This window comes from Genypterus blacodes, unplaced genomic scaffold (assembly GCF_046128005.1).
Source record: "Genypterus blacodes isolate CSIRO-AG114 ecotype Tasmania unplaced genomic scaffold, CSIRO-AGI_Gbla_v1 ptg000022l_1, whole genome shotgun sequence".
NCBI lineage: Eukaryota > Metazoa > Chordata > Actinopteri > Ophidiiformes > Ophidiidae > Genypterus > Genypterus blacodes.
This window is the reverse complement of record NW_027466835.1, coordinates 2,049,678-2,076,372: the sequence shown is the minus strand read 5'-3', so window position 1 is coordinate 2,076,372 and position 26,695 is coordinate 2,049,678. Positions and strand designations below refer to the sequence as shown.

Genomic DNA, 26,695 nt, shown 5'->3' with positions numbered 1-26,695 from the left:
CCGAGATCTGGTTTGGACTCGGTCTGCACGGCCAACAGGGATGGACATGAAAGTGCACTCAGGATGTTCTATTCAACAAGCGGCCCTCTGTCTCTCTCTCTCTCTCTCACACACACACTCACACACACACACACACACGCCCTGTTTGAGCTTTCCCATTGACTCTACAGTTTACAGCAGTACCTCCATGTCAAACTGAGGGCTCGTCCACGTTTAGTTTAGTTTTTCCGCCTCGGTTGATCACGACCGCATCAGCAGCCTGTCTCGTCTTTTTCCCCGGCTCTACACGCCGCCGCGGCTCTCTGACAGCTCGGAATCTGTCTCATTTTAAAGACGCGTGCCTGTCAGAGCCTCTGAACGCGCCAGTCGGTAGGCGAGTGCGACTGCCTCCCTCGTTGTTCTCCATTTTCACGTGCTGCCAAATTTAGAAACGTCTATATGCAGTAATTCCGCGGTCGCGCCAGTGGAAGTTTGTCTTTTTTGCGCTCGCCGCTTTTGTCACAAGTTTTTCTAAGAGGGGATGGGAAACCGATCCAATTTTCAAAAGAGCTGCCAGGAGAATGGACTCATCTCAATATAAATGACTCCTCCTCCTGGTCAAGCCACTCGACTCCACTGTCCTCTTATCTGTCTGTTTTTGATCTGTGATGGATTCTTCACACAGTGCTGAGTGGCTCCACACACTCCTGATTGAGCTGCAGCGACACTCTGCCTGTATGAACCCCCACCCCGCTCCAAAGGGAGGATTGGTATCATTTTACTTTCCAGCCATCTTGTTAGTGAGACCCCCCACCCGCCCGTGACCTCCTGTCAGAGCACGTGCGAGGGTGACACCCAGAGAGGAGCGTTTCCTGTTCGACGGTTAGGAAAACACGGAAATATCCACACACAGAGAAGCCGGGATAGCAGCGGAAGGGAGTGATGTGATTACAGCCTGGCAACACGTTTCTGCTTTGTTGGCTGACAACAAGACATGCAGATCACCTGACGTGTGGACGACCAAATTACTCCAAATCTCATTACTCAAGATTAATTATTCATCTCCTTTTGAGTCATTTTGCTCCTCCAGACTGAAGCCACATCATCCTGAAGTTTCATGAATCTCCATAAGAAGTCGTTTAAACCTCCGCTTGGTGATGATAAATGTCGCCCCGTTTTGCCGCATTTTCAGCTGATGTGCCTGGGAAACGTTGACATGTTGACATGATGTGTGTGTGTGTGTGTGCGTGCGTGTGTGTGTCAGTATGAAGCCTTGTTTCGTCTCTTTTAAAGCGTTTTAATTCCACCGAGGCTCAGTAGGAGACAGGCTGCAAACGGTCCCACCTACACACCTGAGAGCCGGCAGCTGCTCCCCATCCCCCCCCCTCCCTCCTTTCCTCCCTCCCTCCCTTCCTCCCTCTTGCTCTTTCACACACAACATATTTTTCTTGAAGCAACAAATGAATATCTGGGTGAAGTAAAGCCCTCTGTTGCTGTTTTCATCAGCATGCGTTAGTCTGCCTCGGCTTCTTAATTCATTCCCTTTCCATAGAGTGTGTGTGCTCTCACTGTAATCTGCCCCTGTGTGTGTGTGTGTGTGTGTGTGCGTGTGCATACTATACATCGTTGCATTTATTCTCTCTGCATATGCGGAATATAAATCTGCTGTCATTTCTCCGCATTTTTACAAATCGTTTGTTCTTTTTAGTCCACTTGTGTTTACTGTATCTCCACCATCTCTCTCTCTCTCTCTCTCTCTCTCTTTCGCCTCTCTCTCTCCCTCTCTCTCTCTCTAGTACACCCACACACTCCTTCCCACATATCCTCCTCTGGTTTGGCTAATCATCGCCTGTCACTCCGCCACCCGCCCACCCACGCACACACAAAAGCACGCACGCACACACACACAGACACATGCTCTCTCTCTCAACCGTATCCCCCTCTATCCTTTCTCTCCCTCCTTTCCTGTCATCCTCCTCTTCCTCTTCTCCCCCCCTCTCAGCCCTGCCCCCCCCTCCTCTCTCGTAAAGTGTAGAGTGAGCATTGTTACCTTTAGTGACATTTCCAGCCCTTGTAGGGAAATGCAGCGAGCTCAGATTTACGGTGACTAAACGGCCCGTGTTTATGTTCCCGTGAGCTGAAGAGCCCTGTTATTTATGCCTCAAGCCGGTTGCGGCCGGCGTGTCCTCGACCGTGCACGTCCTCAGGTGAAGAGGACGTTCTGCAGCTGGGCTCGGGCGCGTTCCTCCATTATTTTACCGCCCCTACACGGCTCGGCCCTTTCACCGCCGGATTGAAGGTTCGGCGTGGGAGTCGGACCCCGAGACGAGTCGCCTCATTTCCAGCTTAATCCAGACATTTCCTGTGTCATTTCCTGCGTTGGGGAAAACAAAAAAGCTCCGGCTCTACCGTCTTGTTTTGAAGAACCTTTGCGAAGTTCACGTTGAGGAAGAACGACTCCAACTTCAAGCTGTTTTACAATCTCTCCTCCCCGACAGGAGGGCACGCAGCGTGTTCCCTCGCTCTTATCGACTCCTGCAACCTTGTTAATTGCCACATCGTAATAACACGCAGGTATGATTCAGCGCAAAAGCACGTCTTCAGGGAAATTACATGTATTATCGGGAAAGGAAGGCGGAAAAGAAACAAGGCCACATTAAACTGCAGCGGAGCGACGGAGGCCTGTGCTGTCGGCCGGAAGGGAAAGGCGCCGCCAAAAGCAACTCACGCCCTCCTCCCCCTCCCTCCTCCCTCCTCCTCCTCAACGTAATTACCTGAGGAAAGGAGGCTCACACGGCTCACACACTGATGTGGCGTAATTGTCTTTTTTAGGTTAATGGATCTGGGACATGAGCGTTAAATAACAGCTGGTGGTTGAATCCCCGTCTGAAAGGCTAAATGACGCGTTCATGTTCAAGAGCAGAGGTGAAGCTTTAACTCTGACACGCCACGTTTGATTGAGCGTCCACGACTACAGATACTGTATACAAGCAAAATCTCTCTCTCTCTCTCTCTCTCTGTCTGCCCATAGTCTGGCCTACCTCGCTCGCCCTCCTCCAACACCTGTCCCTGTTTAAATGAGAGCAAAGGAGCTCTTTTCTTAGCTCTGCGCCACCGTCCCAGGGGTGCCTGCCTTCTCTTGCTCTATTTCCGAGGCCCGCGCTGCATGATGGGAAGCCGGTGGCCTCCACGCTCTCCGCAGCTATTTCTCACACGAGTTGCCCTTCATTTGTTCGCGGCGTTGACACATGCGAGGCAACTTTCTGCACGCAGGCTGGCAGACCTGGGAGGACGGCATGAGTGAGAGAGCGCCATCAAACCAGTAATTCCACATGTCGGAGTGGTTTATTACACTCCCCGTGTGTGTGTGCGTTGGTAGTTTATTTATGATTCTGAAGAAGCTTCTAGGGCAAACGGAGGTTATTTTTACAGCGAGATCTGATTCTGAAAACCAGTTGATTGATCTGTAGCCTTGTCTGCGGCGTGGCCTCACAGATGGCGCCGATCAGCCGCCCTGAAGAATCCCACCGAAATCACATCACCTAGATATGGGACTTACATCCGCGTCACAGGTCCTGGCCTCATTCGCTGACTTGATGCGTTGATTCTGCAGACGTGTCAGCATAAAATGGGAGGTTCTCAGCTAAATGTGTGTGTGTAAATTGACCTCTGCACATCTGTGTGACTTCACAAAGTTTGACCTCTTTGATGCATAACAAAATGTATATTACAAAAAAGGGTTAGAATAGTTTGAGTGGTCGTCTCTCTGTCTCTCTCTGTCTCTCTCTGTCTCTCTCTCTCTCTGTCTCTCTGTCTCTCTATCTCTCTCTCTCTCTCTCTCTGTCTCTCTCTCTCTCGGTTAAGTTTCGCACTGAGCCCCTCCTTGGCTCATTCCTCAACAGGTAGCTACATGACTCTGCTGCTGCTGCTGGTGTGTGTGTGTGTGTGTGTGTGTGTGTGTGTGTGTGTGTGTGTGTGTGTGTGTGTGTGTGTGTGTGTGTGTGTGTGTGTGTGTGTGTGTGTGTGTGTGTGTGTGTGTGTGTGTGTGTGTGTGTGTGTGTGTGTGTGTTTGCCTCTAGTCAATCACAAAGCTGTATAAAGAGAGAAATCTGCCAGACAACTTTTTAGGGGCTGATTCTTCATCTGGGCTGAGTGTGAGTCACGTTACGCTCAGGCATTGCTGCCATACTTCCACTCTGGGGGGAGTTTCCATGACGCTGAGACGGTGCCGCTGCTCATCCTGCTTCATTTTCCCCGGAACATCTGCTCCTCTTTCATTTGAAGCCTTTCCCGCTTTGAACCGCGTACTGTGATTCTTTAAACAGAGAGCCGAGAACATCTCTGATCTGAAAATGATGAAAATGAAACACACACACACACAAACACACACACACTCGGCGTCATCTACGCTGCCCGTCACACTCGCACTCCTCTGCTCCTTTTCTCTCTCTCTCTCCATTAACATTCTGCTCTGTTGTCTTTCTTCCGGGTTTGTCAGGTCAGCGTTGTGTGTTGCTCATACTGTCAGTGACGAAGTAAAGCAGATCCGTTATGGAACGAAGGCTCTGTGACGCTGGAATCAACATTTCTGTCAGACAGGAAATGGTTGAATGAAAGGCTTTTGTTATCGCACACATAATGTCCTAGGAAAGCTTTGAAACAACCACTTGAGTTCCAGATCAGGGGATCCGGTCTAGGGGATCAGGTCTAGGGGATCAGGTCTAGGGGATCAGGTCTGGGGGAACACTGAACACCAATCTGCCCTGATTCCATTTGGAGAATTGTGACTCATTTCTGCCAGACTGGTTCCGTGCTGCTGAGTCGTTCCCTCGTGTGAAGTTGATTGGCTGGCCAAAAATGAATAACTTCCAAAACTCTCTAAAACCTCTAATCCCTGAACACCTGCACCTGTTTATCAGTGAAGTCTCTCCCCCGTGAAGCAGCTGCAGGAAGTTTCACATTTGCATTTACTGTAGTCAAATCACAACAGGTGTGTACAGCCAGTTTGGACTAGTGGAGAAAGTCGGAACTGCGGCTCATTCCGCCCTCCGTCCCTGAGCTTTTGTCGCGTGTTTACCGCATCCGTCGCACTGACCCTTGATCTGGAAGCGCAGCGGGAACTTATCCACACGGTTTGCGTCTTGTTTGTGCTTCATCTGGCTGCTCTGGTTTCTGCCCCGAGCTCCTCACAGTCCCAGAAAAAAACCCTGTGCAGATGCAGAAACTGGAAACCCCTGAATCGGCCCGTAGGTGTGAACTAACTTTGTCTTAGATTTCTCTCCTTCGGCTTAAAGGCGTGACAGAGTTATACGAGGATAAAAGGTTTTAACCGCCCTAATGCTAAAGTGTACTTTTGGCAGCGTCGTGTACGGTGGTGCAGCAGCCGTCGCCTCCCGTGAGACGCGACGTGGGAAAGAAAGAAACCCTCCAACTTTGTTATTTGTGTGGATAAAACTACATAATGTGTGTTTGACAGTGCGGGATGGACAAAGCGTAAACATCCTCCAACACATTTACCTCCCCTCACGTGAAGATTAACTGTGTTTTAGTGTTATGACTTTACACTTGGTGCACACACACACACACACGCACACACACACTCGGCCACCCAGGCTCTCACCTATTATCTGCGACTCACACATTATCCGCTGGCCCATTATAGCTCCCTATGTTTGTCTCTCTTGTGACTGGAGGAAGGGAGTGCTAAGGTAGACAGGCAGGCTTTAACATCACTCTTTTGTTTCTCACACACACACACACACACACACACACACACACACACACACACACACACACACACACACACACACACACACACACACACACACACACACACACACACACACACACACATACACTCGCACAAAGAGGCCTGCAGTGGGACTCACTCCACTTTCCTCCCCAGGGAAGCGTCACGCTGATGTAACCATCGCTGAAAGTGAGAGAGGAGATTTGTCCTTTTTTTTTTTTTAAACATTGTTTTGTAACAAAGCACTTTTCAGCCTCTGTCCCTCATTTTGCAACTTCTCCCATAGCAACGACCCTAGCATTATCCTGCTTCCATGACAACCCGTAGTGAATCCTGCTTGACCTTCACCAATGATTCACTGTCTCTCCATCCACCTCCATTCTCTCCCTGCCTCCATCTCTGTCCCTCCTGTTCTCTCCGTTCAACTCTGCAAACTTCACATTTTTTCCCTGCGTGCTGCGGCTCACTTTCTGTTTTTCTCTCTTTCTACCTGTGTGGGTGTATCATCTCTGTTGTTACACAATCGGGCGATACAGCTACACTAGATGATGTCATACTTCAGGGGACAGTATGTTCGCACGGACTGAAGTCTTGTGTCCGTGGCTTCGTCCTGCGTCTGATGCGGTATCCAGCACGCAGCAGAGCTCGCAGGCGTGTGGCTGCTTGTCGCTCTGCTGCAGGTGCAGATCAACCTGAGCTCACCTCCACACAAAGGCGTGCATTGTTTTCAGCGCGCCTGCATTACGGGGTGGGGGCTGGGAAATATTGATACAATAATGACAAGTGGAAAACCTAACCGAACTGTTCGTGTATGCATGTGTGTATGCGCGTGTGTATGCGTCTGTGTGTGTGTGTGCTGCCTCTTTTGTGTCACTGAACCTATCGACCTGTCTGTCGTGTCTCTGTCTAAGCTGGTATGCGGATGTCCTTGTCAGACTTGAGCTCTTAAACTAACTCTCGCAGGTCGTGCCAAGCAGAAACAACATTACACGACGCAGAGCGATCGCTCCCACATCAAGCCTCTTATTGATTCTTGATTGAATCCTCCGCTGTGAACAGACCCCGATGGTTGCATTACAATTTTTTCCGTTGCCGTTGTTGTGGGGTATGATATCGAAGTTGCCATGGTAACTATTTGCATCTCCAAAGTGCTGGCAGTATGGCAGAATTATTTATTTTTTTCATGCCTTGGCATCTCGCGTCGTGCAGAAATGAAACCGCCGGTGACATGAAAGCACAGATTCATTCATTCTTTACCTTTCTGGCTCTTTGCCGTCAAACTGCCAGCCCACTTGACAACGTGTGTGTGTGTCTCTCTGTGTCTCTGTGTCAGAGTGAAGTTGCTCATTTATTAATTGATCCAACCATTTGAAGTCGCCAATGGAATACCAGGGTGTCAAAGCCTGACGCTTGTGTGATCAGGGATGAGTGTAAGCTGCTTATCAGGCCTGCGGGGGGGGGGAACAGGATGCAGCGGCCTGCTTCTCTGCCGCTGTGAGGCCAAGCAGTAATCAGGTCGCCCAGGATAGAGAACCAGACTGTCTCCTCGCACAAGATGAGCCCGGTGGCTTAGGTGTTGTTGTTTATGTCCGTCTTCACGTGGACGTAGACTTGAACTCTGTCCTCATATGTCTTGTTCTGCTGAGCTCAGTCTTGCAGTCAGCATTGAATATAATACAATGTTTGTTTGTTTTTTGGTGTTGCTTTTTCAGGAGAGCCGCGGTAATAGATCATTGGCACAAATTGATACTATAATCTGAAAAAAAATACGGAAAAAACATATATTTGTATCACAACTTCAAATAATCTCAATTCGGCACCACAAATTTACAAATTTTACAAACTTTCTCTCTCCACCACTCCATCACTTCCATTTTCCCCGTGCTACAGCGCCACTCAGTGGACAGTCTGGGATTATTTAGGAAACCTGGAAATCCCCTTTATCACCATTTTCACTAATATTTATGTTTTTGACCCATTCAAAAAAGTTTCTGAGCAGGAAACACGAGCAGGTCCGTTCTTGTCTGGATGAGAAGACGGATGGATACTAGAGTTTGTTATTTATGATGCTGAAATTGGTTTATAAGTCAGTTTAAACCAATGTTCATAGATCTTAAATGCATTATGTCAGGTCTTAGGTCTGTATTGTCAGCACAGTTCTCAAATTGCACATTAGTTCCTCGGTTTGCTCTTAACATTCTGTTTACGTGTTCTTACCTGGCGTCTGAAGGAACATCCGGCTTCGCTGCTCTCGCTCACGTCCCCTTGTTGTCAACATTGACACACGGTCACTCCACTGTTGTCTCTGTAGCGATTCTGTCTGCTAAGAGAGAGGGAGAGAGAGAGAGAGAGAGAGAGAGAGACCTCTTCCAAAGCCTCTCGGTGAGAGACAAACATGAAGTCACGCCTCATGCGGTTCACATTTCACCTAGTGAGCAGTTTCATAGAGTCGGTGGACATGTTGGTACAGGTCAGGCTTCAGAGAGTAGAAGGAGGACACAGCGAGGGAGAGGGAGAGCAAAACCAGGGTAAAGCTAATCTGATGTGCCCTAAGTAGCGCACTTCAGTGTGAAGTCACAAATGTCCTACATTAATGACTGCAGACAGACTGTAATGTTTATCATAATTAATTTGTTTTAAGCAAGAGTAGCATTATGAAAGCGCGGCTCGTCTCCGCTTCACTCGGGTACAATCCCCTGCTTAATTGGAATTCTAATCTCTCAGGCTGCAGGTCCAATATTGCTTCCAAAAGACAGACAATGTGATTTAATGTAAATTCCTGAATATATGAATATAGTGTGTGTTAATACTAAATGAATGTGGCGGCCGTACGCCTCGGATCAAAGGGCTTTGGACGTTTGGCTTCTTTTGAAATATATATGTCTCTGTGTGTGTGTGTGTGTGTGTGTTTCATTTTGTTCTGTAGATCTCACAGTGTCTCTCCAGCAGGTCTCTGTGTGTCTTTTGCTCAATGTCGCTCTTTGTGTTCCTTTTCCTGACAATGCACTGCATAATCAGAGGAGGCAGCATGTAGGTATATGAAAACCAAACACCCTCACCAGCTGCATGACTCTCCTTTTATCTCCCCTCTTCTCCCTTTATTTGGAGACGTTACTCTTTTCTTTGGGGGGTTTTTATTTTGTGTTTTTTTCCCTTCTGAATAGAGAAAATCACATCGCCTGTTTTGTTTTGTTTTGTTTTACTTTAGCCTAATCAACGAAAGAAGGGGGAGTCTGTTTTAATCTGCACAAGACGTTAGGCGCCTCCTTACACATGCTTGAACAATTAGAATTTTGCGTTTGCTCGTTTTTTGCTTTTTCCCCTTCATCTTTCCTTCTTTGTCACGAAACGTCATCGTTCTCTGTTCCATACCTTGTCCCTTCCGTCTCGTCCTGTACGTTTGTGCGTCCTGTGTGCGTCCTGCATGAGCGAGGTTCTCTCCCTCTGTCCCATCTCTCACTTTCTTCACTTCCTTCTCCCCGGACTCTCTCTCTCTCTCTCTTCTCTCTCTCTCTCTGCTGTAGGGATGCTTGTGGTGCTGACAGTTGTTCATGCGTCTCTCTCCCTCTCTCTCTCTCTCTCTCCTGTGCAGGGGATGTGCTGTTCCAGATGGCTGAAGTCCACAGACAGATCCAAGTGCAGCTCGAGGAGATGGTTGGTATTCAAACCGCGCGTCTTGTGACAGTCGTTATGCGGCCGCAGAGTGTCGTATCATAGTTCTACTGTCAGGGAAATTCATCTGTGCATCAAATATTTAACGCCGCTGTGATGCACGTTGGAGTTTGGCTGCGCTCTCCTTTCCGAGACGCAGCACAACAAATGACAGGTGGTAAAGAAGTGTCTGAATGTTACAGAAAGATTAACAAGTTATCCAAGTTATTTGAGACGGACAAGCACTTACTGTACCTACACACACACCATTACCTCACTGCCATGGGAGCTTTGAACTCGATCAGCACTCACCCTGACTAATTGACCCTCAGATCGGGACATGGATGTCTTTTTTCAGACATTCTACTGTAGAAAAGGTGCTGTGTTGAAACTGGGATCCTTCTAACAGCATCAGTGGAAACATCACCGCCGGATCTTTCTGTGCCAGACCCGGAACATTATAATTAACTTTTCTTTTACTGTCTTACCCACAATAAGGCGAGGCGACGTCTCCCAATCGTTATTTGGGGCATGTTTAGTCTGACTTGGCGCAAAGGCTGGTTGCCGAGGGAAACGTCTCGCCCGGTGCACCTTCATCAAAATCCACCTTAACTAAGATAAACACAGGCCGGAGCTATTTCTGTTCAGAGATCAAACTCAACAAAACACTCCCTCTAATTTGGTTCTAGGTGAGAAAGCAATCCAGTGCGTTTCCCCAAATGCAGCGACATCATCACATATGAAGTAGAATAGATAGAGCAAAAAGAAATAAAGGCTCAGCAACAAAAGCAAATCGACAAAATCAGCAGCGATAAAGGCGGATAAACAGACAAACATGATAAATGAAGCTCAACTGTTCTATGTGGTGGTATTATAGTTGTGTTTGTGTGTTTGCTTCCCAGCTGAAATCCTTCCACAATGAGCTGCTTTCCGAGCTGGAGAAGAAGGTGGACCTGGACTCCCGATATCTGACCGTGAGTAACGTATCTTGTGTTATTGTATCAAAGCGAGAGCTCCGTCAGTAAAGATGCTTTGACTTTCATTTCATGTCTACTCACACATCAGGGGAAAGAATGATTATAATAAACCCCTTCTGGTGTGGAGAGAGAGAGAGAGAGAGAGCGAGAGAGAGAGCTGATATCTTTAGAATGAGTGGGATGTAGCCTCGGTGTAGAGCAGCAGTGCCGTGCATCAGTTTGGGGGATGGGATATGTTGCCATTATTGTATGATATTGTTGGAAGAACCAGAATCAGCTGCTTCAGTTTGCAGCTACACACACACACACACACACACACACACACACACACACACACACGCTTATACTTGCTTACTACAAATGGAATGGTGTAAATGAAACAGTGGTGTTTGTGTGGCACCCAGGCTCTCAAACTGCCCATCAACACACTGATCAAGATATGAAAGGACCAATCTATCAAATGAATTTATGTATTTCCAGAGTGGTACATGTTGCAGTATTGATCACTCATCTACAGTCTCTAAAGTCATCAAGCGGCTGCAAATGTCTTGTGCTCGGCCGTATTTTAGGCCTCAAACTTCAGTGCAGTTTATGTTTCCGTTTTAGATTTAGTTTCTGTCGCAGCCCATCCCCGAGGTACAAACATTCATAACTTTATCGGATTTTTATTCAGATCTGCTGCAGTGACAAACACCATGGTTTTGCTTCACAGTTTTGTGAGTTAATCATTTGAATTTGACTCAGTCCAAAAACACTCTCTCCTCTTCTACACTCTCTGTTTTCTCTCTCACTCTCTCCCTCTTTCTCTCACTGATTCACTCTCTCACTCACTCCCCCCCCCCCTCTGTCTCCTTTCACTATTGTTCCGAGGTCAAAACTTGAGCATTAACTTGATGTGGAACGCTCAAAGGACATTATCAAAACAACATGTAGGGACGTTGCATAAGCAGCAAAGACCAACAGAGCTTCCACATCATCATTTAGACAGGCGTCACATCCTCCAAGCTGTGGTACATACTGTTTATAATCAGAACTAATCACACTAATTGTTTGTGTTTTCAGCGGTGGCTTGTGATTGAGAACCACGGGCACCGGGGTTCGGTAAAGAAACAGGGAAGGTAGCAATGTAATGAAAGGGATGCTAAGGATGTTATCCTGTTATCTTGTTTCCCCCATATGACCCCCCAAACTTAATGGGTTATGATCTGGAGTGTCTGGAGCAGCATGTTTGAACCATTTTCTGTTGATTTGCCGAACAAAATTACTATTTCTTTGAAGGTTCTGATTCAAACATAGCAGGTGCTCTGTTTTGCTCCATTTTAGCCAAATGAGACCACGATCTGCCTTACAAAGCCTGCAAATGTGGCCGTTGAACCCTCGCTCACTGTCTCCTGCACCAAATTCCCCTCATCTAGAGACCACATGTGCTTTGTCTCACCAAACACTGTTACTATAGCAACTGAGCTGTACATTCCTGAAAGCTGTTTTCCTCGATAAATAATTTAAAAAGACATTTTTTAATCATATTTAGGGGGATGGTAATTTCCTTTGGCGATGGATTGCCGTTGCCATGCCACTTTTAATCGTCAGCAGGAAACCGATCTAATCTGAAACACGCAATCCCAGTGGAAGTCCTCGGCAGCAGTAAGCAACATGTTCACCATGGCAACCTCCAGAAACACCATAGCAACCGTCCTAGCAACGACCCAGAACGCTGTACCAAATATCCTAACCGTCACCCCCCAACACCATGGCAACGCCCCCGAACGCCATAGCAACTGGGTCGATTCAAAAGGAGGCAGCGTATGAAGTCAGTAGGTGTGATAAGTCTCATACGCTCTCAGTCGGTGGGATCTCTGAGTTTCGGGGGTTAATCGATTCGTTCGGCGGAACAAATCGGAAGTTCACTGATGCAGCTGGCAGTTGGCGCAAATAATGGCCACCGAGCGGTGAATCAGCTAAACCAGACGGCTGCAGAATAAGAAGTCGGGGGAGCGTTTTGATGGCTTGTGCCTAACGGAGAGGATCAGGTACCAGGAGAGGCTCAGTGCCGCTCGTCTCGCAGAAACGATCCCGCTGAATGGCCAGAAGTGACAACTGTGACTACTGCGCTGTGACTACAACAGAAGTTATCCTTAAATTGACAGTCGGATGTGACAAATTGCACATGTAACCATATGGAGTGTCAGAATCCCACAGTTTTCCCTTTTTCTTCCTGCTGGCGCCTGATGGCTTATTGCTCAGATTGACTTCTCTCTTCTTCTAGGCCTCTGTTTTACCGTTCAGAATTTTATAGATACTCATTCCTGGAGTTTTTTGTTGTTTGTGTCCACACAACTGCTGTTTCTTGGCATTTCAATGCTCTTTGCTATGAGACTGAATAAAGCGAATGAGGCACAGAACAAGTCAGTGGAGGGCGAGGGTTTTCTATCACAGACTCTTTGGAATTTTGTCTTTAAACACAAAATGGCAGATATAATGCCGTCAATTTAGCTAAGTGCCCCGTTCTGAATCATCTGATCAGCTGGATATGAGGAGTTATTGCACTATAAAATGCATTAATGCTTATTACTTCCTATTGCCTAAGCTAGGTTTTGATGCATAAGTGACTTTTTACTGCACAAAGTATTTCAAAATGCTCAACACTGCATCTGTGATCAGCTGCACACACTTCTACCACGTTGACATTTATAGTTTGAGTTGTTGTTCAAATACTGCAGTTGCAATTACAAACCTTTTTCATCAGTAAACGCTCCCGTGTGGTCTCTTGTTCCGCCTCTCTTGTCCCCCACGTAGGCCGCCCTGAAGAAGTACCAGACGGAGCACAAGAGCAAAGGGGAGAGTCTGGAGAAGTGCCAGGGCGAACTGAAGAAGCTACGCAGGAAGAGCCAGGGCAGCAAGAACCCCTCAAAGTACGGAGAGAAGGAGATGCAGGTGAGTCTCCACTCTGTTTCTGTTTACTTCCTTGTTTGCCGTTTAATACGATAAATTAGAACTTAAAGTGCTTTGCTGCAAAGTAAAACAACTTCACAAAGTAAATTGAATTTGCAAAGCGGGAGGGATGGGGGTGGACAGAGCTGCGGCGGCGGCGAGGTGCTCTGAGTGGGAAGGAAACTAGTGGAGGTTTGATTATGAAGCCAATGCTTTTGCCAATCTGAAGTACACGCATGCAACAATAAGTGTAGTTGCACTGGAAGAGCCTGTGCTTCGTTAAACTTCACAAATGAGTCCGCGAGGCATTCACTCCTGGTTCTCAGATCAAAAACTTCCAGAGTATCCAAACGTTGTATTATCCCATCAACGTAAAGAGACACACATTACATGCACTTCAGCACCTGTGTGACAAGTACAATTATTACTCTTCTCTCTCTTCAGCGATGCTCGTAGACGCATGCAAAGTGCTCACGCCGTCTCCAGGGAATATGACAGAACGGAGCCGGGGTGTGCGCTTCGGTTTCCATGTTAGGTCGAGGTGTTACTCTCAAGAGTAACAGGGAAAATGTTCACCTTATACACCTTAAAGCAGCGCGTCGAGGCTCAGGCTGCTGTCGGCCCCCCCTGCTGTGCTATGCCCCTGCTCCAATCAACAGATCGTAATGTTGCGGCTGATGAGTGTAGAGCTCATTAGCTGTAGAGATCTGATGTGACATACCTTCTCTGTCCGTGCGCGGTCTTGCTGTGCTGGATTGATCCCACTCAGGTCTCATGTTGAGTGTGTTCCGCTTGCGGCCCAGTTGGAAATGTGCGGTAATGTCCAGTTATGTGCAGAGCGGGAAGGATTATTTGAGGATTAAAGCTTCACACGACGTTAAATGTACCTGTCTGTCTGAAGAGGGTGTTGGAGTAATGGCTGTGAGTCCTGAGGAAGGAGGTGGAGCAAAGGCCACGAGGATCATTCAGCTTGATATGAAAGCTGCTGTGCAAATGTGGGTCTTGATCTCAGGGAGTAAAGAGACAGAGACAGATTCCCAAAGTGCTTTGAGAGACGCATCTAACGTTCTGATCCTCATACTTAAATGAGGCGATAGAAACGTGAGACGGACCTACGGGGTTTAAGGCTGCATATCGATTTGAATGAGTCCGTCGCTTTCCTGGCGACTGCGTGCAAAGTGTTAACCCAGGGAGAGAGGAGAGGAAAATCAATCTCCCTCTCTCATTTTCAGCCGTCTCACTTTCACTGATCATATGGCGGCCGTGGGTGTGAGAGGGAGAGAGAGGGAGAGAGAGAGAGAGAGAGAGAGAGAGATCCCTGAGGAGGACGACGACACACAGGAGACCTGTACTGCAACACTGACAACCTTCCAACCCCAGATAGTTAAGATAGTGTGTGCTCAGAGACACATCAGGGGCAGGAGGGGTGTGTGTGTGTGTGTCTGATGTGTGAGGGAGGATCCCTTCTTTTAGATAGCCCCCCCCCCCACACACACACACACACACACACACACACACACACACACAGAGGAGGGAGAGAGAGAGAGATTTTGGGGTGAAGAAGTGTCAGGACAGCTGTTGTCTGGTAGCAACTGTGCCAAAATGTAAGAAAAGTGTAAATGTAGACGCGTACATTCATTCAGCTGCAGAGGCAAATGGACAAACAAACTGTGTTGTTTGACTCTCTAAGCTTTGCATTAAAGAAACCGACCCCTCCCCCCTCCCTCTCCCTCCCCAGTGCTTTAGATAACTACAAACAGCGTTACTGTACAGCAGAGTAGGTTATATAATGTAAAAACAGTTAATACTGCAATATTGTTATGTTGGTGCATTGGGATATTGGCCCAAAAATGTTGCATCAGTGGAGGATTGTTGTTTAAGGTTACAAGGATTTCATTTATCAATTCACAAAACAAGCAATTCTCGTATTGATTTGAACCCGAGGCTGCTCGTGTGTGTGTGTGCGTGTGTGCGTGTGTGTGTGTGTGTGTGTGTGTGTGTGTGTGTGTGTGTGTGTGTGTGTGTGTGTGTGTGTGTGTGTGTGTGTGTGTGTGTGTGTGTGTGTGTGTGTGTGTGTGTGTGTGTGTGTGTGTGTGTGTGTGTGTGTGTGTGTGTGTGTGTGTGTGTGTGTGTGTGTACACCTTATTTGTCCAGGTTAGTTTTGCTGACCCCCTCTGTGGACTCTGACAGAGCAGAGGGCAAACAGGTCCATTAGCTCTGCTCAGAGGTCAACAAGGGCGCAGAGACACAAAAGGGTCACTGGGTGAGAGACGGACAGAGGCCAGGGCGGCTGGGAAGCTTTCATTGTAGTTCAAATGTTCTGTAGTTCCCCTCAGACCCATTCACAAAATTCCAAGCTGTAGTGTCCGGGCTGCTCTGCTGGACGTTTGCTCACCTTGGTGTGTTTCCCCGTCCTGCTTTTATCTAAAGCGGCTTTACGCGCTGAGAGGCCCCTCTGATTGCCTCGCCGCTGTCTCAGGCCTGTAAGAGAATCTGAGGAACTGAGCCTAAAGGAGTTCTTTAAGGAAAGGTTAATTTCATCTTAAGCTCTGCAGAAATAACGGAACAAGGTCAAGCTGCTCTCCGGAGAGAAATCCCCTCATCAACCTTTTCTCCTTCCCTCGCTCGATTTGACAACTTGGCTCAGCCGATTTGTGTAACAGAGTGGGCGGGTTCCTCCCGGAGCTCGCACGCTAAACGCACACGCCCCTTTGTCAGAATGTTTGTGTTCGGTGTCATTTAGCCACTTAAACTCTCCCTCCACACTCGGGAATTCCAAACCAATTCCCACGTGGCTGCTGGCGGCGGGGAAGCAGTGTGCTCTGGTGGTTACTAAATGAAATGCATCCGCTCTGTGTGGCGGTCTGCGGGGAGGACAGATGAACTCCATTAGTCTGCCCCCATCAGTAGATTTGGAACATAGACTTTCTGTCAACTGCAGAGCCTCCAGACTCAAAGATCTTGAAATGAAATCTCTTGAAATTAGAAAAATCGGAATAAGCCACAAACTTGATTGTGTCATCATGTGAGACATCAACATCTGCGTTTAACACGTTACAGTGTTTTCACAGCGTTTTTAAAGCCTTGAAACTGGACTCAGGTAACCTACTTTGAGAGTTTCCTCAAACATTTTGTAGTGACTAACATGCAAATTCTGCTGTTTGTCACCACAGGAGCTGCAGTCTTTAGAGGGAAATGCATCTAATCTCTGTTCCAATAACACACTAACTGTGCACATCAGAACGCCCCTGTTTTTCTTTGTTTTCTACTCTCCGACATGTAAAACGTCTCAATGTGGCTTTTGCGTGCAGCACCGCCTCGATACTGTGGGGACCTTCACTCCAAATTGCTTTGGTAGTGCTTGGCAGGGAATATCCGTCCAGAGGAAAAGTTCCTGAGTCAGGCATCTCTCTTCGCACAACAATGCCTGCCAAGGTGCACTTAACCCCTAATAGCTCCGATGGAACCGTGCAGTGATTGACGGCGCAAGTAATAGCGTGCTGAAGCAGCTCCCAGGTGTTAATGTGTGTAGATGTGAAGGCCGATATCAGATTCAGTCCCGTGACAGGATTTTCGACGCTTGTGATGCATTCATGTCCCCGTGTTACCATACTCTCCCCTTTTTTTCAGTTTGTGGAGACCATCAGCAGTAAGCAGAGCGAGCTGGACACCTTCATCGCAGAGGGATACAAGACAGCCCTGTCAGAGGAGCGCCGCCGGTACTGCTTCCTGGTGGACCGCCAGTGTGCCGTGGCCAAAAACAGCAGCGCCTACCACGGCAAGGTAACAAGACAGGAAGTGGAATGCTGGACGTGATTGCTGAGCTTCGTAGCTGTAGACAAATGAATCAATCAAATCAGTTCTGACAGAATAGCACATGAATTTAAATCATTTCTTCAATTATTAAGTAGTAGACTGATTGTTTGGTAGTATTTATGTTCTTTTAAAAGAGGGATATGTGTAGATTTTGTTATTGTCATTTTATAATCTTTAACCCGCCCTTATGACCCGTCACCTATTTCCCCATGTGTCGTCGCTGCTCTATTTCCTAATCGCCTAGATCGTCGTTTCTGGAAATTAAAGATATTTTGAGCTTCATCATTCAAAGTGGCATTAGCTTGGACCAATCACATGGGTCTTTTCATTTCAAACACTCATTAAGGCTCCAGACTGTTCCCAGCTGACGAAAAATAACCAACAGGGAGTGTGTTACTAGAGAAAAGGACAATTCCAAGTGATCGATGGAAAACAAATCCCAATGCGCTCAGCAGGATCTATAGAGTTTAGAGCAGAGACCAAATGATTCCTGCTGGCATGTGATATGATAGACCAGCTCTCTACCACGTCACATGTCTTATGTTATGTATATTTTTTGTGTGTGTGTTAGTGCTCAAAATGTATGCATATCCATTACCCAGGAATTTTATTTTCCTGGGTAATGGACTTCATCTATCTCCTGGGACTCTACTAGTGGGTGGGTATTGACAGACTGAAGGTGTGTGTGTGTGTGTGTGTGTTCGCTGTCTTTTCAACATGGAGTCTAGTCATTAATCAGGATGTGGGTGTGCATAGGGACAGTTCACCTTGAGATAGAGAGTGTGTGTGTGTGTGTGTGTGTACATGTCTGTGCATGCATACATTAAGCTGGATTGGTAGACAGGAATAACTGTCCACAGGCTGTGAGTGGCTGCATTGGGTCAGGTCATCTTTTAGTCTCTCCCACTGCTTTTGCCCACACACACATAATCATAGTCATGAGGAGGCAGTGGTCAAGTGTGCATGTTAGCAAAACACCTCTGAGGACCAAACTGGAGCTTAGAGAACAAATGGAAGATTTGATACAGAAAACTCTTCAGGGAAATCTCTCACTCTGCGTCTCTTTCCTCCACTCCTCCTCCTCTTCCTCTTCCTCTCCAGGGTAAGGACCTTCTGACCCAGAAGATCCCAGTGTGGCAGCAGGTCTGCTCAGACCCCAACAAGCTCCCAGAGAGGGCCATGCTCCTGGCCCAGCAGATGGGCTCTGCCTCCCTCGGAGGCACAAGCCCCATGCACACCTCCAAGTCTAACCTGGTCATCTCAGACCCCATCCCAGGGGCACAGCCGCTCCCTGTGCCCCCCGAGCTGGCCGTCTTCATGGGCGGCGGCCTCGGACACCAGGCGGTGAGGACCAATTATATCTGAGAGAATGGGTTTAGCTTTCATCATTTCTTGTCTTGTACCCGTTTCGTCTGTCAAATCAATGCTGTCGTTTGATGTAATTCAGAAAATCCATAACTCTGTAATATGAATGATCATACATAAAGATGGAATTACTTATTTTAAGTCAGTACTACCACCAATTGAACCTCCTTGCTTCCATTTCATAGTTCTGATCGTTCATCCTAACTCCTTACTAATATCGTACATTATGGGCCATCTCCATAAGTTAACTTGTTGATTTATGATTCCCTGTTTATCCCAGAGACTGATGGGCCCAGATGGTATGTCCATGGTCAATGGGACAACAGGAGTCCACGGGGAGGAGTACTGGCCAGACGGAGGGAGTGTGTCTGTCTCCCAAGTCAGGCCTCCGTCTCCTCAGACCCAGGGGCCGGGCCAGTCCCAGGCCCAGCCCCAGAGACAGGTCAGCGATGTCTACTCCAACACTCTTCCTGTCCGCAGGGCCGCCCCCGCCAAGAATAAGAACCCAGTGGGTAAGACATCTGACCGCACGGCGCTATGGGACAGAGCATCTATCTGCCAGATCACATCATAGACTCATCTTAGTGTTTGACCGCACAAAGACGTATCGCTCTACAGCAGCATCTCCCTGCCAACTAAGCTCATATAGACATCAGTCTGCCTCTACAAGGTTCTGTCTCCCGTCCTAAACTCTCAATGTGTTTCTTTCTTCCACACCCTCAGGAGAGACACGTACTCTGCCTCGGTCCAGTTCCATGGCAGCGGGACTGGAAAGGAACGGGCGAGCCCGAGTCCAGGCCATCTTCTCCCATGCTGCAGGTGACAACGGCACCCTGCTGAGCTTCGCCGAGGGAGACATCATCACCTTGCTAGTGCCTGAAGCCCGTGACGGGTGGCACTATGGGGAGAATGAGAAGAACAAAATGTAAGTTTATTCGTTCATTTACTCTACTTTGCCTGAATCTGCACAGTCAACTTGTCCAAATATGATCAATATTAATCACTGAACACGGTCTTGCCTCTTCTCAGGCGCGGCTGGTTTCCTTTCTCCTACACGCGCGTTCTGCCTGAGAGTGACAACGAGAAGCTGAAAGTGAAGTATGTCTCCGTCCTCCAGCACACACAGGCTTCAGCTCAGTGATCCTGACCTGATCCTGAGGCCATGTCCCAACTCCTGAGATGTCTGTGATATGTTTCCCCTCCCAGTCTGCACCATGGGAAGAGCAGCAGCACGGGCAACCTGCTGGAGAGCGACGCGTCGCTGCCCATTCCTGACTACGGCCTGACCGCCCGCCTGCTGGCACAGAGCCTGGCACAGACCCGCCCCCGCCCTTACAGCATGGCAGCCTTTGGCACACAGGTAGACGCAATGTAACACCCCGTTCTTCACGCAAGACCATTTGAGAAATTGTGAAGTTGTTGCATTTTTGGAGATAAATCGGGAGGTTTTGAAAAGATTTCATTCATCTCACCTGAAAGTATGACAGGGACCACATCAGTGTTCAATTCTTCTACATTTTGTGTGTATCTGACTGAATAGTTCTGCGGTAGCTCGAGCTTTTCTGCCACCTAGTGTTTGTATTCAAGTACAGCACGTAACTGCCCTCCAACAGAAAGTTACAAAAAGTCCTTTTGGTTCTTTGCAGCCTCCCGTCGAGGATTACGATAGCCGCTTTGCTACAAGGTAAGTGCCTTTTCTACCTTTACTATCTTCCTGAATAAAGAACGACATGCCTGGTGCAGCCATCTTAATAGTTTTAACTTCAAAAGAAACTCGAGCTTTCACAACAGGCAGACACGAGAGCCAAACAAACACGCAGGGGGACTCACCCAGATTTATGAGGAGTGTTGCTAAGCCCGAACGACGGATTTTGAGTTTTGTTGCTGTAGTGCTAAAATCCTCACCACATCAGACGCATGAACATGTTTACTTTGACTCTTCTTTTTTTTTTTTTCTTGTCTTCTTTGTCCTTTCTTCTTTACTCTTGCTTTGAGAGTTTTGTAGCTCTTATGAGTAATGAATGCAGTGCAGCCGTGTCAGTATTTGAGTTTATTGTGATGTCATCGAGCACCGTAGGCCAGTAATCCTATCAGATCCTCGCTGACTCAGTGGGGCTGCTTAAGTTCAGGGCTGGGAGACGCTGCTGTGACGTCCAAGGAGGGAGTACATCGCTGTGTATGTGTGTACTGTGTACCTGTGAGTGAGGGAGAGAGAGAGAGACAGACAGAGAGAGAGAGACGGCATGGAGTGCGTGTGTGTGTGCGTGCGTGTTGTGTATCGGCGTTTGGTGGACTCTATGTTGTGACAGTAGACATCATGCTGACCTCATCTCAATCATCACTGCTTCTGAGCCTGGAGCTTTTGAGCGCCAGTGCCAAGTTGTTTTACACTCTTGTCTGCTCTGAATGTGTTTTTGCCCCCTTGGAGTGAATATTTCAGGGTGTATTCACCCTAACAGTCCAAATTGACACTACATCCCTCCTGCTAAGGAGATGACTTGGTGATTTTCTCATCAACAGTAACCAACATCTACTTTTCATTGACCAACAAAGACAAATTCAAATCAGTTGATACGATCAGTAATGGGCGTACATATCAGGACTATGAAGTGTTGATGAGGGAATTGGAAGTCCAATCTTCCTGATCCCGGCAGGTGTGTTTGGAGTTGTAGCTGTAGGTGGGACGTTTCTGGAGCCCACCTGGCCTTCTCTTAAACTCTGCCCTGCCACCTTGTGCTTGTCTTGTCTTTCTCCATTTCTCTCTGAGTGTGTCCGACCTGGCAAGCTTCCTTCTCTCTTTGTTCCACAGTGACAGTCCTGATGGCAAATTGATTTCGACTGTGTGAGAACAGACATACAGACAGTCACAGGCAGCTCCGGATAGCACAGGGGCCTCCTCCTCCTCCTCCTCTTCCTCCCCCCTCCCCCCTCCCCCCTTCTCTTAACCTCCCTCCTGTCCACTTGTCTCCTCCTCTGCCTCCACACACACCCCTTCTCCAGTGGAAGAGGCCAGTTTCATCCCTCCTTTCTGTCCTCTCTTCCTCCCCGGGTCCCTCCTTTTCCTCCCTCCGTCCGTCCTGGGTGCTGCTGCCGGTGGTGTCGGTGTGGACAGTAGCGGTTGGTGGGTGGAGGATTGCGTTGAGCGAGAGAGCCAGAGCGGGCCCTACCTGCTCAGCATGCAACGATACGGACTCTGAATTATCTTATCTCTGAACACAGTCCACCATCGCGGACTGATCTCTCAAGAGACTGCCTTTGCTCCTGCTTGACCTTCATGCATGTACATGGTTGTGTCATTTTGTCAAACTAAAAGACATGTTCATGTACTGTACAAGTGCCAAAAGACTTAAATGCCGTTGTACTAAAGCCACTGACTGAATGGCCTTTATAAGCACATGGGGGCCCGGTATTATTGAGCTCCCACCGAACACACACACACACACACGCGTGCACACACACACACACACACACACACACACACACACACACACACACACACACACACACACACACACACACACACACACATGCTCTAAGCTTTGTTCAAAGTAAAGCTGTGCAGCAGATTACGATGTTCCTGTTCTGAGAGGCTTTGTAGGTCGCGCTGTGCTTCCTTGTGTCAGTGCTACACGTCCACAGAGTGTGTGTGTGTGTCATATTTGCCTTACTTTGCTTCTTTTTTTCTATTAAAGACGGATACTTTTATGTGTAATAAAAAAAACAGAATATATATATACAGTATATATTGGTTGTTACACTGTATTATGATTATTGCAGAATCACATTTTCATATCCAAATTTTTGCCAGTAAGCTTTCTCCCCTAAGCCTCACACACGACCTCATCTTGACCTTCTCCTGGCCCGTCTCACTGCCAGAAATGCCATATTATAGAAATGATGCGTCACTCCCACAAAAAAAAAAAAAACAACCTTCCGATCGGTTCCTTTTCTCTGATTCTGTCGTACATTTGGGTTCTTCTAACAGTCGGACCGGGCCGTCTCCTTTTACGGGATCTTCTGTTGAATAAACTCAATGACAACTGTGAAATAGTTGAGTTGAAATGAAAACCATGGGCTTTTGCAGCTGTCAGTGTTATTTATGAGTGGCTTTGTAGTTTTTTGGGGGGGGGGTTCTTTTTTGGTCTTTTCTTTTACAAAAAATGTGTTATTGTCCTTGTAAAAACAATATATTTCCAGAAACGATGAGAAGATATTGATTAGTTCAAGTGTTTTATCATATGCATGCTGTGGAGGGATACCAGAAATGTGATACTAACAAATTGACCTTGAATGTATGGTGACTTTTTACAAAAATTATTCTAAATAAAACATATCTCTATATATTAATAAACAGTCTGGTCTGACGAGAAGTCTGTTCTCTCAGTTACATGACTTTCTCCGGTGTTGTTTGACAGCTTGTGGCTCTTAACCGAGTGTTTTTTGAATTATATTTTGTCCCCAAATCGTCTTTTTTCCGTGACGTCACAGTTGTGTCCCGAGCATGCCGTCTCTCAGTCTGGAGTGACTCCCCGAAAGCTGCTGTCACAATAGCATCTGTCCCGCTCTCTGTTTGGCTGTAGACCGTGTGTGTGTGTGTGTGTGTGTGTGTGTGTGTGTGCGTGTGCGTGTGTGGTGGCTTTTGTGTGAGCATTGCGAGTACTCTTGCCTGCCTGCTTGCCGCCTTCTTTTCGGTTGTGTATCAGTGTTCTCTTGGCTTGTGTTTGGGTTGTATTTGGGTGTAGTGGTAAAATGTACACGTGTTACATTTTCGCAGACACTTACAGAGCATTTTTGAAATTTTACGTTTTTGCATTTGAAGTGAATGTCCACTGAGGCAAGCTGTAGAAATGACCACCGGCCTTGTTTTGGATTTGAACAGGAGCGTGTAGCCTTGGCATGTTGAGCATGAAGTGTGTGTCCTTCTGTTTTCCATTCCTCATTTCAGTTACAGTAAATATTACCAAACTACTGTACAAAATATTCATCCTGCACCAGACTAACCCGCAATGTCGTTTGAAAATGTGACCCATGCATGATCTGCCTGAAAGATGAGCCTCTCAAACCCAAAGGTTCTCTTTACCTTCCAGTTTGGGTCCAGAGTTGTCCCGGTTCTGAGGGAACAGGACCACCGTAAGTCACCACCAGCTCTCCATTGCCTTCCAGCCAAACAATCACCTTCTCTCTTCCTCTCTTGAGTTTTAACTGCCTGGTCTCTGCTGTCACTGGCTGTCTGGCTGCAGTAGGATGCTGGGAATCACAGGTCTCGTCTGTCCTTTGGCCTCCGTGGACATGGCAGCGTTTTGGCTCTGTCAGTCCACGGGGCCTTGGGTTTGAAATCTTAATGAAGGAAATTCATTAAGATTTCCTTTTTTTCTTTGTATATACCACAGAAGCATACAGAGGAGACACTAACCCTGCATGCATGCTTACTTCCAGCTGGTTTTAGTTTTCATTTTCCTGTTTCTATTAGTCTTCTCTCACTACATGCTTGCTAAACCACAGTAGCACCTATTTGCTGAGCTTTAGGTAGGTAGACGTCTTTGGGTGATGGTACAGGATTAACTATGTATTCATCTCTGTGCATTGTGTGACATGTTCAACCTAACCGCCGCTGTTCCCCGCCCCACCCCTCCTCTCCCCACAGTGACCGCTCTCTGGAGGTCTACCTCCGGCCCACCTACATTGACGACCGATCTGCGCCCATCTTCTACTAGCAGCCTGCGGCCCCCTTTTGCCCACAGACAGGTCCTTCTTTCCATGTCAATAGAAAGGAAATAACCGCCACCGGCACGTTTGACTTGACTAAGAGGGATGGAAATGTGATTGGGGCAGAACGCCTCTAAGAACACGTTCTAGGACATAGCAATTATTATATGCTGCGTTTAATCCTCATCCATACAGACTGGATGTGTCCAGCCTGATCGCTCAAGTGCACATGTGACGGTAGATTCTATTAGTTATTAAGCTCACGCCATCGGTAAATAAGGTTTCAACTAATAGATTTGGCAAGTGTGCTGTCAGCATAGGCACATTTATATTTCTCTGCAGTTTAAGTTTGGGATATCGTCGACACTATACACTGAATATTACATGTGAGGATGTTGTGGGTGTGGTGGAAAAGGAGCAATCAAACTTTTCTTTAGGTGTTTGACGGAGGTGTGAGGTCGAGTCTGGGACGGAGGACAAAGTGTGGTTTGGTTTGATACAGATAGAATATAGAATTAGACTGATGACGAGTCAACTGCTTCTGCTTTTGTTAGGTAATATTCCACTACATCTATATATATATATATATACAGTATATATATATTTGCTATTTGTGAGACAGTATACCCAGATTTTAATGCGGGAACTGTGCCTTCTATTTTTTTAAATAATGGGCTTCATGAAGAGCTGAACCGATCCACGTTCTGTACACTGGTCTGAGGAGAAATGCATCATCATCATCATCATCTTCTTCTTTTTGTTTTTTAATCTTAAATAATATATAAATGGGATTACGTTTGTTTTGTTTCCTAGTCATGTCTAGCTAACTGCTCTTTAGTAACAGCTTTTTATTTGCTTGAATAAAACGTCCCCTCCCCTCCCCTGTGAAAAGAAGAAACCTTTTTGTTTAAATTTCCATAATGTCTAAGCTGCCGGGTAGGCGAGAGATGAACTGCTGTACATACACACACTTAAAGGATCATCTTTTTAATATTAAGCTTTGAGGGTGAGCGGTAGCGTATAAGGTAGCTTATTATTATTATAGCTTTTGATCATTTTCTCAGTATTATAAACTCATCTGGCTGGCTAAAGCAGTTGCCTGTATCTACTCTGCTGTGTGGGGATGATCATCCTGCGTGTGAACGAGCTCACGACACCTGATGACACTAAATCATCATTAAACAAACGTTTACCATGGACGAGTGATATGATCATGCTTTTATCCTAGAGGTGATTTTTTACTTTTATATACATAACACACACTCTCGTTTTGTCCCTTTCTCACTTTTGTTCCTGTTTGTATTATAACTGTCGTGTACAGAAAGTGCATATAAATTATCAAAAATAAATCTAAATGGGCACAAAATTTGTACTTTGACGTGTCGTGTTGTCGTGTTTCTATAAGTGTGTGGATTCTCCCATTTGATGTGAACACAAACAAACCCGTCAAGAGACACCAGAAAGAAAAAAAAAAGTATTTGGATTTATTTGTTTGAGATAGTACAATAGCCATGAGTGTGGGAGGGATGGAAACAGCAATGACATCACTACCGGTGCATGAAACAACCCGCCTCACCTTCTCCTAAAAGGCATCTGCCACTTTAAGCCAATGGACTCTGAAATATCTCTTTGGCAAATTTTCGAGAATATCATCCAGTGTGTTCATTTGTCTTCAGTCTTTTTCAGTGGATTGCATCATTTTTGAAAATGTTCATACAAAAATAATAGCGAGGTGAGATGAGACGAGACGGAATTGGCACTTTGAGCTGCAGGAGGATCGAGAGCGAGCGAGCTGGAGGGGAGGGGGGTGGGCAGAGCTGTTGATACAGCGGTAGTAATTCTAAGTGGAGCCACCTGCTACATGTTGCTATGACATTCATACAATAGCCTATATGAGATGTGTCATCATTTTCTCTTTTCTCTTTTTTGTTGCTGTTGACACCTCAAAGTCCCTCAGCATTCAGCACAAGCTGCAATATAATACACCAAACACTGGATTGTGACATGACTCTGTGTCAAAATGCAACATTGCACTGAAATGATAAGAGCTGAACAGGAGGAGGGAGGGGTGTGTGTATGTGTGGGGGGGGGAGACTTTTGTCTTTTTTTACATACCTCCATCCGTTTGGTGTCATTCTATTGCTGATGAAAGCTAATATGAGCAAAAAGCTAATGTGCAAAGAAAGAAGGGGAAGCTGTAGCTGGTCACCATGGACACAAAAACAAGGAATCTCATATTTAGTCATTTCATTCTAGAATGGGGGATGTAAAACCACAGTCTTTTTTTTTGTGTTTTTTTTTTACAAATATAGACCCAGTTCAGCTCTACAAAGTGCTTCAGATGCTTACAGTAACAACAGACGTGTAGGTCCTCATTAACAATGAGTGGTGGTGATAAATGGGGAATGACCAAATAAACTTGTTTTATACTTTTGGCGGAGACTAACGTTACAATTAAGATTCAACAGAAGCTTCAGCACCGTCATCCTCAAACAACCATCACCACCACCCACGACTGCTT

The 26,695-nt window shown here is 46.7% G+C and overlaps 1 protein-coding gene across 4 annotated transcripts in view; it reads left to right on the top strand.

The window, feature by feature from the left end:
* Positions 1-25,529, top strand: part of LOC142992391 (BAR/IMD domain-containing adapter protein 2-like) — a 40,825-nt gene extending 15,296 nt beyond the window's left edge. Inside the window, exons 4-15 of one of the 4 annotated variants that reach the window (XM_076142800.1) lie at positions 9,321-9,382; positions 10,282-10,353; positions 13,153-13,290; positions 16,918-17,070; positions 18,205-18,447; positions 18,749-18,980; positions 19,192-19,393; positions 19,498-19,566; positions 19,675-19,828; positions 20,115-20,152; positions 23,556-23,598; positions 24,113-25,529. In XM_076142800.1, coding sequence (XP_075998915.1) covers positions 9,321-9,382; positions 10,282-10,353; positions 13,153-13,290; positions 16,918-17,070; positions 18,205-18,447; positions 18,749-18,980; positions 19,192-19,393; positions 19,498-19,566; positions 19,675-19,828; positions 20,115-20,152; positions 23,556-23,583 — 1,391 coding nt within the window. In that variant the 3' untranslated portion in view covers positions 23,584-23,598; positions 24,113-25,529. The other 3 variants (XM_076142803.1, XM_076142802.1, XM_076142801.1) reach the window with 3 other exon arrangements.
* Positions 25,530-26,695: the final 1,166 nt, after the last annotated feature.